The sequence below is a fragment of the Dermacentor silvarum genome, chromosome 2 (genome assembly GCF_013339745.2).
Source record: "Dermacentor silvarum isolate Dsil-2018 chromosome 2, BIME_Dsil_1.4, whole genome shotgun sequence".
NCBI lineage: Eukaryota > Metazoa > Arthropoda > Arachnida > Ixodida > Ixodidae > Dermacentor > Dermacentor silvarum.
Genome location: NC_051155.1, coordinates 53822871 through 53835500, shown reverse-complemented (window position 1 = coordinate 53835500; position 12630 = coordinate 53822871). Strand labels below are relative to the sequence as shown.

At 50.3% G+C, this 12630-nt stretch overlaps 1 protein-coding gene across 1 annotated transcript; it reads right to left on the bottom strand.

Moving 5' to 3' along the window:
* Positions 1–284: 284 nt before the first annotated feature.
* LOC119440035 (uncharacterized) lies at positions 285–1181 on the bottom strand. Its single transcript, XM_037704981.1, has one exon. It carries the CDS (start codon positions 1179–1181, stop codon positions 285–287), a length of 897 nt encoding a protein of 298 aa, XP_037560909.1.
* Between the last annotated feature and the right edge of the window lie 11449 nt (positions 1182–12630).

Here is a 12630-nt window from a genome sequence, read left to right as displayed (position 1 = left end):
ATGTGGTTTCCATCTTCTGCCTCGAGCAAGTGAAAACCGAGTGCCCGGGGGAGATGTGTGTCCTCTGCCGGGGCAGTCTGCAGGCCTGCGCATCGAAGGATGAGATGCTCTTGCGTCTCGGCCTCCGCCCCGCAGAGCCTGCACTTGGTGCACATACCGGTGTCTTGGAAGCGGCTGCGGTATACGAGAGTGCGCAGTGCCCCTGCCCTCGCCTCGAACAGGAGGCTGCTTCCAATGCTGTTGTCATAGAAGCACTCCGCACTGATCCCTCGTTTGTTTCCCCGCTAGAGTTCAAGGGTGGATTTCGACTCCATTTCCTTGCTCCAGATGGTGGTTTCCGCTTCCTTCACGCGTCGGTGGACCTCGATCGACCACTTGGTTGCAGTGTCGGCCTCGATTTTTTCACCAAAGAAGCCGTACTTCTTTTCGATATGGTACACTCGGCGTGTCCAGTCAGTTCGCATGCATGTCGCCGAGAGATACTCGAAAACTCGGCGAGCCCATTGCGTGCGTGGTAGGAAGAGGAGACGGCCACGGTAGGCGATCTTGCTCGCAGCTTCCCGGGCTTCGAAGCTCGACCATCCCACATCTCCCTGCACGGCCTCATTGGCTACGTGGCCATGGCATCCAAGAGCAGTGCGCCCAGCCTCCCGTTGCTGACGCTCCAGCCACTCTCGTGTTGCTGGTGAGAGGCAGGTAACTGCATTTGCAAAGGTGAGGCCGGGTACATGAACCAGTTTCCATAGATCGCGGATCATCAGGAAACGGTTACAGCCCCACAAGTACCGCCGGCGGAGGATACGTTGCGCCCGAAGAGCCGCCTGCCGCAGTGCGGTCTCGTGGAAGCTGTATTTATCTGCCTCAGCAAAGAGAGTGACCCCGAGGTACCTGTATTCATTACATATAGCCACCGGTTCGCCCCCGACAGTCAGGACAGCCGGATCAGTAAGCCCTCCAGCCAGACAAACGACTGCCGACTTCCTGGTACTGAAGCATAGCCCGATGCGGGAGATTTCCACCTGGCAAATGTCGAGAAGGGTCTGTAGATCCTCTCTGTTCTCTGCCATGATTACCAGGTCATCCGCGAATGCCAGGCCAGGGAGGCGGTGGTTCTCATTGGCACTGCTCGTACTAAACCTCAGACGGAACCCGAGGCCCGAGTTTAACAGTGCCCGCTCCATTCTTGAAAAGGCAACGAGCGCCACCTCACGGAATTTATGCTGAACTAAGGGAACCGCCGCCCCAAAGCGAAAGCGAGCAACGCGACGGGCATCTAGTAAAGGAGGCATTGGTGGAGCCCTACAATCCATTCCCACTACATTCGGGAAAGTGAGGACCTCAGAAATTCCACCCTCGTGAACTCTTCCAGATGGTGAGAGTAGGGCCATTCCCACTTCTGGAGTGGCTGAGTGGATCCATTCCATTCCTCCAATTTCAGTAAATGAAAAGCTTTCTCTTCAATCTCTTACTACTAGCGCTTGCGTTCCTAGCTACTAAAAAAACAAAACAATAAAAAAACAAACCATACAAACAAAAGCATAAAATGTCTTCGAAGTCTTAACAACGTAACAAATAATGGTACATCCTATTTTTTCGCTCAAGGACAAGCACGTTTGTGGCCTCTTGTCTAGTCAGGGCTGTAATATAGCTCTTATTAATCATTAGAGTAGAGCAAAATACAAAATAATCTTTCCCCATGCCCCCCGTAGTTGGCGAGCGCAATTGTTTGAGGAACCAGCAGGCAAACAAAATTAAGATGATGGTCACCAGGGGGATTATTGATGCTGTTGCAGTAAATGAGTTCAGAGCCTACAGAATCACCGAACTCTGCTGCCTTTTCCTGCTTCACATTTACTGGCATATTAACGGGCAACATTTTCGAGCATTTCTCTTTCATTGCCTGTTATCGCGCATTCTCGATACTCGACAGGGGGCTAAAATACATGGAACGCTTTGCAAGCTACCGTGGCTCATGCAGGGTGCAACCGTTTTCGCCGTTTTGGGCCTGCAACCCTTTATTGTAGTAAGCAGATCTTTCAGTTTTTTATTTATCGTTTTGTTCTTTACAAGGGAAACTATGGAAAACTCGGAGCGCCTTGCAAGGAGCTCCAAGCTTTCCCCTAAGTGTGAAACAGAGTGTACATGGTGTGCAAATGTTTTTATTGTAGTAAGCAGATCTTTCGGTTTCTTATTTATTGTTTTGTTCTCTACGAGGGAAACAATGCGCCCACTACTGCCATAACTACAGCTAAGCGAAGCAGCAGTCATGTTGCGCAAATCTTGAATGTAAAATAGATAACAGGAACGCAAAAGTAGCGGGAAAGGTTCGCCACAGATTCGTAGTGCATGCTCGCGATAAAGTGCAAAGCTTGATTTTAGGTTCGCTTGCTCTCTGGACTGAAAAGAGCGTGCAGAGTTTGCACCTTCGCCGAACGAAAATTTGTTAAGGCAACAACAATGAGAAAGTGCGCGCCGGCTGCGCATTTATCCGCATGTACATCGGCAACTGCTGATCGAACAAGTCGGTGCTCTCATGCGGGCCATGTTAAACGTGCCAAACTGAGCAGGCTCTAAGATTTCTGCAATCCTGGCGAGGCCAGCGTGACGTATCCAACTTCGCCGGCCGCTGTCTCGCATGCTCGAAACACCGGACTATCTATCCGCGCCTTAACAGTGAATCAAAGCAGCAGAAACGTGCTTGTACTTTTCTGACCATCCAACAGTGCACGAGTACTTCGGTTCCACGAGCAATGGGTACAAGAATACATCGGTGATTCTCATCAGAATCTCGTGCGGGTTCGCTGTCACGCCAGATGTTTGCACACACCGTGCGACCACTTCAGCCTGCCTCATTACCCATTGTGCCTCTCTCCGATCGGCTAAAATGATTTGGTCGGCGTAAGCTACTCGCTTTCCTTCCACAAAACAGCGCAAACCGGCATCATAGTGCACGAAAATCGTCAAACTACAATGTGCTGTACATCAAACACAGCGGTTGCGGCGACGCGGGGACCTCCGTATATCCGCCATGCTGCGCAGTGTAGTCAGACGCGGTCAGTTTTCGCAGCGCCCCCTGCAGTTAATTTGAGTTGAGAATTGGCAAATTTACCGGTTTTATTGTTTCGCCTAAAATCATCATTGAGCCCTCCGGAACTGTGGGCCCACTCCATTCCAACCGACTTCGGAATCTGGGGCTCGATCCCATTCCATTTATATTCCATCTCCCTGAATGGTGCCATCATTCCATTCCCATTCCATTCCGGGTGTCTGAAAATGTACTGGAATGATTCCAGAATGAAACTCCGGAGTTGTCGCTCCACAACTCTTGTCGTCACTACAATGCAAGAAGTATACGCTTCGGCTATCTCCTTAGAGTGGACGAGTCATGATACAGTCCGTGAAACAGTCGCTGGCATCCGCACGTGGAGCAATGCTGGACCAAACAGAAATTCAAGGGGGACAGCGCTTTGTGTGTGTCTCTTCGTTCTTATGTGCCGTTTCGTCGCGCTACTTGCATCATCCTTGCTAGGAATATGCTACCCGATATTCCGAAGCGTACTTCTCTGTGATGTTTTGATATATTTCGCCGTCATCCTGGTTAAAAGTGGTTCTTGCGTCAAGAGGGGTGTCAGATTCTGGTAAATCGATCAGATTCTACACCGCAATCGTGGCGGTTAACGTGGAATGAGCGTTGACCTTCTATAAAGGGCCCCTATACAATCTCTGACATTTTTAGACATTTCAAACAAACCCGCGCATCGCGCAGATATTGCCGTGATCAATTATCCCTGGCCAACGCGGCAACGCTATGCGCCGCGGGAACGCCACAAAGTAAAAAAAAAAAAAAAAAAACAATAGCATGCTCCATCCCAGGCCTTCCCAGTGCCACGGCCACTGGAAAAAAAAAAAAAAAAGCAGCCATGCCAGTGCCTCATTCGCGCGTCGTGATGCCAACAACATAGAGTTACTATATACTAGTTATATTAACTCTATGGTCGACAGGGTAGTCCAGGTGACATCACCGTGGGCAAAAGCTGTCGATTGGTCGGTCGTCGCGGAAGGGCAGTTCCAACATGACAAGAGCCGACGGTGCGTACCGTGAATGTAAAATGCCTCGCCCATTGTGCGTCCTGAACCTTTTATGAAGCTTCCATTGAGACAGCTTCACGCGGAGGGCGATTAGGGGCGTACCACGGAGGAACCTTTCTTCTGGCGCGATGGCATGACCCGTAGCTTTTGCGGCACTGTGTAGAAATGGTGAACAGCGGTGGCCGCGTACTCGTTCGTTTAATTGAATTCTGTGGTTTTACGTGCCAAAATCACGATTTGATTATGAGTCTACCCGGCCGCGTGACTCGCGAGGCAATCAGACCGTTGTAAAAGAAGGTTCAAGCCTTGCGCGACTTTCCTCGCCCAACATCAATCCGAAAGCTCAGCGAATTCCTTGGGCTGCTCAACTTCCACCGCCGATTTCTTCCGAACATCGCCCGCATTATCATAGCACTCAACGACTTACTCAAGACCACGAAAGCTCCGTCCTCCCCGCTGACTTGGACGTATGACGCCGAAGCGTCCTTCCAAGCTGCCAAAAACGCATTGGCGAATGCCACATGCATCCTCTGCATGTTGCACAAATGCGTCTAATCACCGATGCATCTATAGTACGGCTATCGGCGTGGTGTTACAGCAGTTCCAGCTCAACTCTTGGTACCCACTCGGGTTATTCTCGCAGGAACTGAAACCTGCAGATACGCGATACAGCACAATCGGTCGTGAGCTGCTGGCGGTTTACTTCGGCATTCGACATTTCCGACACCTGCTGGAAGGCTCAAGCTTTCACGTCCTCACGGACCACAAGCCTTTGACATTCGCTTTTCGCGGTAACCACAACACTTATTCGCAACTCAAATGAACTGCAGGGGGCGCTGCGAAAATTGGCCGCGTCTTGCTACACTGTGCAACATGGCGGTTATACGCAGGTCCCCACGTCGCCGAAACCGCTGTGTTTGATGTACAGTACACAGTAGTTTGATGATGTTCGTGCAGTGTGATGCCGGTTTGCGCTGTTTTGTGGAAGGAAAGCGAGTAGCTTACGCCGACCAAATCATTTTAGCCGATCTGAGAGAGGCACAGTGGGTAATGAGGCTGAAGTGGTCGCACGGTGTGTGCAAACATCTGGCGTGACAGCGGACCCGCGCGAGATTCTGATGAAAATCACAAATGTATTCTTGAACCCATTGGTCGTGGAACCGAAGTACTCGTGCACTGTTGGATGGTCGGAAAAGTACAAGCACGTTTCTGCTGCTTTGAGTCACTGTTAAGGCGCGGATAGATAGTCCGGTGTTTCGAGCGTGCGAGACAGCGGCCGGCGAAATTGGATACGTCACGCTGGCTTCACCAGGATTGCCGAAATATTACAACCTGCTCAGTTTGGTACGTTTAACATGGCCCGCAGCAGCGCACCGACTTGCTCGATCAGCTGTTGCCGCTGTACATGCAGATAAATGCGCAGCCGGCGCGCACTTTCTCATTGTTGTTGCCTTAACACATTTTCGTTCGGCGAAGGCGCAAACTCTGCACGCTCTTTTCAGTCCAGAGAGCAAGCGAACCTAAAATCAAGCTTTGCACTTTATCGCGAGCATGCACTACGAATCTGTGGCGAACCTTTCTCGCTACTTTTGCGTTCCTGTTATCTATTTTACATTCAAGATTTGCACAACGTGACTGTTGCTTCGCTTAGCTGTAGTTATTCCAGTAGTTGGCGCATTGTTTCTCTCGTAGAGAATAATACGATAAATAAGAAACCGAAAGATCTGCTTACTACAATAAAAACACATTTGCACACCATGTTTGTACATGTATGGCTTGTGCTGCGTGGCCTGACCATGATTGATTACTCCCCGCTGTCTACGAACATGTCGCTTATGGCTGCTGTGTAAACTAATGAAATAAAACAAATGTTTCTGTGTAAGTTAATGTTAACTAAGCTACTGCATTATGAATTTCATTAATTTTCATGTTATTCTATAATTTACGTATCCTGCACTTTAAGTGGCCAGAACTGTGTTCGCCTCTGAACTGCCAATTTCCTTCAGACACTGATAAGGGATACAATTGCTTTGATAATTACGCATTTTCAAATGAGCACCTACTAATTTGCACTAGTTACACGGATAGCGTGTCCAGGTCACAAGGAAGGCGTACCGCTATGCCACCCCATAGTTATTTTGCATGCTGGCGCGTACATGTTGTGCTTACATAGAACGATTTACCGACGTTATACCCGGGAGTACCTGAAACTCCGATGTAACGATCCATTTTCGCTGATGTACCATACTCGGTAGTTCCACGTTGTGTGCCGCATGTATCCGATATAACAGCTTTAATGAAGGAAAGCTTGAGTACCGCGGCGACATTTGCATCATAAACTGCTTTACCACGTCGGCAATCACATGAAACTGCTTGTTGCAGCACGCATACGCTGAACGTTATCACGATGGCAGTAACAACCTCAACGCAAACTTCCTGAAGTTCGCTGTAGCGCTTTACTGCAAACATAGTACAAGCAACAGTATCGCGTTCTCTTCACACAAACAACAAACCGACCCTCGGCTGAAAAAAAAAAAAAAATGAAAGCTTTCTCGTGCAAGATCTTGAGTTGTCGCAGCTTATGATAAGATTCGCAATCCATGTGGCTCTTCGACGCCGCAAAACTGCAAAACGCAGCATTCCACGGCTGTGCGCAGTTTCGTTGATGGTGGCGCGCACCCGCTCGCAGTCCGAAGGCTACGGACGGAGCGTCTGCTCCGACGCTGCGACCTCCGTACGAGGTTTCCGGCGCTCGCCGCTAGGTGTCGCATGAAGGGCTGGAGTCGCGAGCACCCAGGATCTCTGCCAGGGGGGGAGGAATCACTTTGCATAAAATGCCATGTTCTTGCCTTAGCCAGAGGAATCTAACAGCAAATAAAAGGCCTAAGAATTATAATTATAATAATAATGACACCAAGGATGTTGACTATGTTTCTTTCTTCAGCGTTTTACTCAAAGTAACTTAAGAGTGATTGAATAAATACAAGACAATGATAGAGTGTGTTTGTTACTCAGAAAATTCGACCTCAAGCCACCTCCTGAATTGTAATGACAATTGATATGAACAGAGCACTGAAGGTAGACGTTGGACTGGTGGGGCTGGACGCGTGGGGGAAGTGGGAGTTAACTTGACCTCAGGGGGGGGGGGGGGTTACAACCCCCGTCAAATATTCGACAAGCTTCACGGCGCAAGTCATTCCGGAGTTCGAGCTACGCAGCGTCTCATTACGTCCCGCTTTGTGTGGCCGAGTGTGAACTCTGACGTGCGCCGTTGGGCGCGTGAATGCCTTCACTGTCAACGCTCCAAGACGACACGACACACGAAATCGCCAATTCATCCTTTCGCCCACCCGATACTTGGTTCAATCACGTTCACATCGATATTGTTAGCCCACTCCCACTTTCCAGAGGTGCATGCTACATCATCACTTGTGTGGACCATTACACCCGCTGGCCTGAGGTGTTTCCTCTCACCGACGTAACGGCGCTACAGCGTTCGTCAGTGGCTGGATCTCACGCTTCGCATGCCCCAGCGGTGTTACCACCGCTAACGGCCGACAGTTTGAATGCGATCTCTTCCGCGAACTCACGTGCCTGCTTGGCTTCCGCCATGTACATACTACCGCGTACCACCCATCGGCCAATGGAATGGTCGAGCGCCTTCATCGTCAACTTAATTAAAGCCGCCTTGATGGCTCGCCAGGCTCGCGTTTCTTGGACTGAAGATCGCCCTCTCGTCCTGCTTGGCGTGCGCTCGTCTTTCAAGGCGGACCTCAGCTGCACCACTGCGGAGTTGGTCTATGGCACAACGTTGCGTATGCCTGGTGAATTTTTCGCACCAGCTACTGTCGCCACGCCCGATCCAGACAGTTACGTTCAACAGCTCCGCTTCCGCTTTTCACGCCTGCATCTTTGCCCTAGCAGGGATGCGTCGTCGACAGGCGTTTTTGTCAGCAAGGACATGACTACAGCGAGCCACGTATTCGTTCGGCGTGAAGGCATCCGACCATCCCTTACGCCTCCCTACGACGGCCCTTTCAAGGGGCTCAGTCGGACAGAAAAAAAAAAAAAACTGTCGCCATCGAACTCAACGGACGTGAAGAAGTCGTGGCTATCGACAGAGTCAAACCCACCTACCTGGCGACCTCGCCAGCATTATGCGCTTTCGACCACTTTACCACCGAGGAAACAAAGGATTTAGCCGACCGCCCGACACCAAAGGCCGTTTCTTGGGCGCCCGTGCATCGCTGCGCTTCTCCTAAAAAAAGGGGGAGGGGGAGCCCTCTAGCGGCCATCGTCATCTTCATCGGCCGCCTTTTATTGCGAGGGCAATTATATGGACACTTCAACCGGATTTCTGCCGTCGGCGTTGTCGTCGCCGTCGCCGTCAGGTTCCCTATAGATAAAATCTTCGCCGCGCGCCGTATGCCCGAGCGGAAGCGTGCGGGGACGCGCGCTATCACGGAGAGCGAACGCACTCAATCTCCCACGCGCAAGCAAGGAAGCGGGAAGCCAGCGCCGGAGGGAGCTGGGGGGGGGGGGGGGGCACTTCTACTCTGACAGCAACCGCGCTCGTCGCTCGCTCGCACCGTCGCTCTGACCTTTATGCGCCGTGCATTCGCCGCTCAGTTTCCGTTGAAGCGATAGACCGCACGTACCTTCGCCCGCTGCTTGCTGCCAGCGTTTTGACAGTCGTTGTCTGCAGTCATTCAGTGTGATCTATTCATGTTTGTTTGTGCGCGCTCACACCACGCTTGTTCATTCAGTTAGTCGGGCCACAATTTCCAACGCACGCTACACATGCAATGCTACCCGGATCGGCAGTGCAGCGCTACAGGTGTGTCCCTTCGCACGCGCTGCCCACGGGAAGCGCTTCTCATCAACACCACCGTTTCACAGGCGCCTTCTCGTGGTCATCGAGTCTCTCTTCATGTCGGTCTACTTACGGCGCAGCACACCTGCTTACTTAATCAGCTCATGTTTACTGCAATTCATATTGCTACCAAAGCCGCTCACCTTACTTCGTATGGCATTGCTGTGTTGCTATCGCATTCATTGCTTCGCCCTAAGGGCGAAACTGTGACATTTTTATATATGGCATGCTCAGGTGCATGGGCATGCGCATGTGCCTCCTTCCTCGTGCTGCGTGGTGCGAGGTTAGAAAAATAGAAGAAGAATAAAATATAGCTGCTTCTGCTCCTCTCATCGGCCCTGAACGGTTCCTTGTTCTTTCGTTCGCCGACTCACGCATTGTTATAGTGGACTTAACCTCGGTCCCTATAATGAGGCACGCCGTAGTGGGGGACTCCGGATTAACTTGGACCACTAGGGGATCTTTAACGTGTCACCAATGCACAGTACACGGGTGTTTGTGCATTTCGCCCCCATCGAAATGCGGCCGCCGCGGCCGGGATTTGATCCCGCGACTTCGTGCTTAGCAGCGCAACACCATAGCCGCCAAGCCACCGCGGCGGGTGCACTCGTTCATCGAAAGCGTCAAATTGCTAATTGAGCGTAAAAACCGGCGTCTGTGATCTGTAGCGAAATGACAGGTAAATTTCTATTGGCTGCGACGCGAGGCCACGTCACGAGCGCGCCTCGACGGAGTTCCCATTGGCTACGACACCGAGGCACGAGCGCGCCTCGACGGAGCACAGCGGGCCTTAAGGGAACCCCTGCTGCGACATTAGCGCGCCAGGTGTTGTGCGAGGAGAGGGCATCGCCGCGACGGCACGTGACCCTCGCTCTCGAAAGCCTGTGTTGTCCGGGAGTTCCTTGGCCGCGCAAACTGGCCTACGTTCTGACTGCGCCTCGGTAAGGCCAAATCAAAAGGCGCTCGCTTGAACGAGAGGGGTTCATAACTCGAGGGACCGCTCAGCGCCGTTCAATTGGACATTACATTCACAACTTATACGACGTGCTGGGATTTTTTACTCCACCATTTCCAAAAAAGAAATGTTGCGGTTATATATATGGTCGACTACTACACAACAGCCATTATGTAGCTAATTTTCGAGCTCAGGACGGCTTAGGGGCCCTTTAATGGAACATATGTTGCACCTGTCGCGCAGGCAGCTTCAAGCGTGCTTGGGTGGATGGAATTTCGAAATATATCAACTGCGTTTTGTGCTTCGACTATACTCGAGAAGGTCTATGCAGATCGACTTTCATATGAATCAAAACGATGGTTAACCTGATTCAATGTGAGGGCCTTCGAGAAGAGAAGCGAGGCGCGCCAGTGACTGCGAACGTTGAGGATTGTTCCCTCGCTTGCCGCACATCCGTTTTCCGTACGCGCAAAAGTACGTTCTTTCCTTCCAGATACCAGACTAAGGCGTCGCGCTGACCTCCGTTGTCGCGATACCACCGTCGCCGCCGTCTCGTTGTTCTCCCACGTACGTACGCTCGCATCACAAACGGACACCTTATATAGTAGGTTTACATCACGAAGCTCTCGCTTAGACAATCGTCCCCCGATGGTTCCTGCCCAATTTTTAATGCGAATCGTTCACTGGGTCCACTCAGTTTTGTGCAACAAGTATGGGGCCGTTTTGTAGGTCAGTCACGAAGATATTGCAGTCTTAAAATGTGGGATCGAGATCCTGAAGGTAGTGTAGTCTGCATTCTAAATGGTGGGCGCTTCCCATGGCCATGTGCCACTGGTCATGTGCAGATCTTCAATGAACTTCTTTGACACCAACTTGGGTCCCTGGTAATCACAGCAACAAACAACACCATACGCTGCACTCCGCATCAGTTAGCAACCGGCCACTGCATAACACACATGATTCATAAGAAGCATTCTCTACCAAACAGTGAATGCTTCGCATTACGGAGATGTAAACTGGATCTGAGTCTGCCTAATTTAATTTATTCGGATGACTTTTGCAGACCAGTGTGTTGAACTTAAAAGCAGGTATTACTAACCGAAATACACACTATCATATTCTCAGACTTTGTCTTTGTCACAAATTTTATAATTCTTTCGCACGATTACACGTCCCACTTGCGTCAGCTAAGTGATTCAAAGGTTAATTCTTGCTCATCTGGAATGGTACTGCGATCGCTTCAATATCTACCTATACGCCATAGCAGACTTTCGATCGACAAGGTCGCTCTTCAATTGACAACCTTATTGGCCCTGTTACCTGAGTCCAAGGACAAAAAAAATCTCGAATGCCTATCAAACCATTCATTTCTGGACTTCACAGGCACATACAACAACTCCACCTATTAAACAATCCTAAGATGACTAGAAGCTAGTGAAGTTGATGGTCACGGAATTTTGGACCGACAGGTGCGTCTTCTTGCGGACTGAGGACGGCCCAGATTCGGAACACTACATCTACTGTGCAGTCTCGGCCGCAGGGTAGGGTGTGGAGGCATGTGCTGTCCAGTATCGTCTTTGTAGGATTCACTGAGTATTTATTGTAGACAGTTCACCTATCAGTACACGCCGATTATATTTACCTCTGGGCCTGTGCGGTGACTCGCCCTCGTGTACGGGCAAGGCTTCAGCGGGCGGCAACCACGACGGCGTCTTCTCTCCGGGAGCAAGGCCTCAGTTCCTCTGCCGGAAAGTGAGTGTTGATTGCCTTTACACGCATGACTGTGTCGTCGTATCCCAGTTTTATCAACGGTTGACCTGTGTCCTATATTAAAACGCATCGCTTCCCGGGCATCATCATTGACTTTAAGCCCTCTTGGAGGCGCCAGTGCGTCTCTTTGAAGAACAAAATATCAGCCATTGCTTTGGTTTAATCGGTGAAATCTATGCTTCAGCTGTTTAAAACACTGCTACTATCACTCCTACGTCACAGTTTGCCAGTCTTGTCAAATAATACAAGTCTTGTCAAATAATAATACATTCGCGCTCTGCAGAGTATACGGGCTCACGCATAAGCACTTGTTTGGGGCTACCTCGATGTACCTCGGCACCAGCAGCAATTAGAATCACGAGAGACCATCTCACTCGAGCTCACGTAATTCTCGACTCTTATGAGCGCCAAGTTGCAATCTTTCAGGGATCACCGAAGTCTCGAACAGTATTTTCGCGATGATCACCGCTCATCAAGAGTGCATACCGCCAACTTATACACACCGTTGGCAAACCCTTGTCTACACTAAGGGTTGTCACCATCATGTACGTAGCAATTGCTGAAATTACACAGAAGGCCGATCATTCGTTGACGCTGCGACGTACGTACAGTCCCGAAGGAAAAATATTAGCACAAATGACTAGTGACCGTAGTGTTGCTCCCGGGCGCCCTGATAGCGAGAGTGTAAGGCAAATTCCATTTTCCAAAGCTGGCGTGGCCGGCAGACCCCTGACCCATCACTCCTACACCCACTGAGCCCTGATGTCCTGTTTTGAGGACATGAAGTCAAATCTGTAATTACTTCACATATCAAGCTTTATATTTTATAGCATGTCATTTGTGTCTTCAAAGCGTGGAAAGTGCAGAGAAAAAATATCTGCGGTAAAAATAAGAATTTCAGGGATGAAAGGGTAACGTAACTGCCCATCCCTCCTCTCATTTC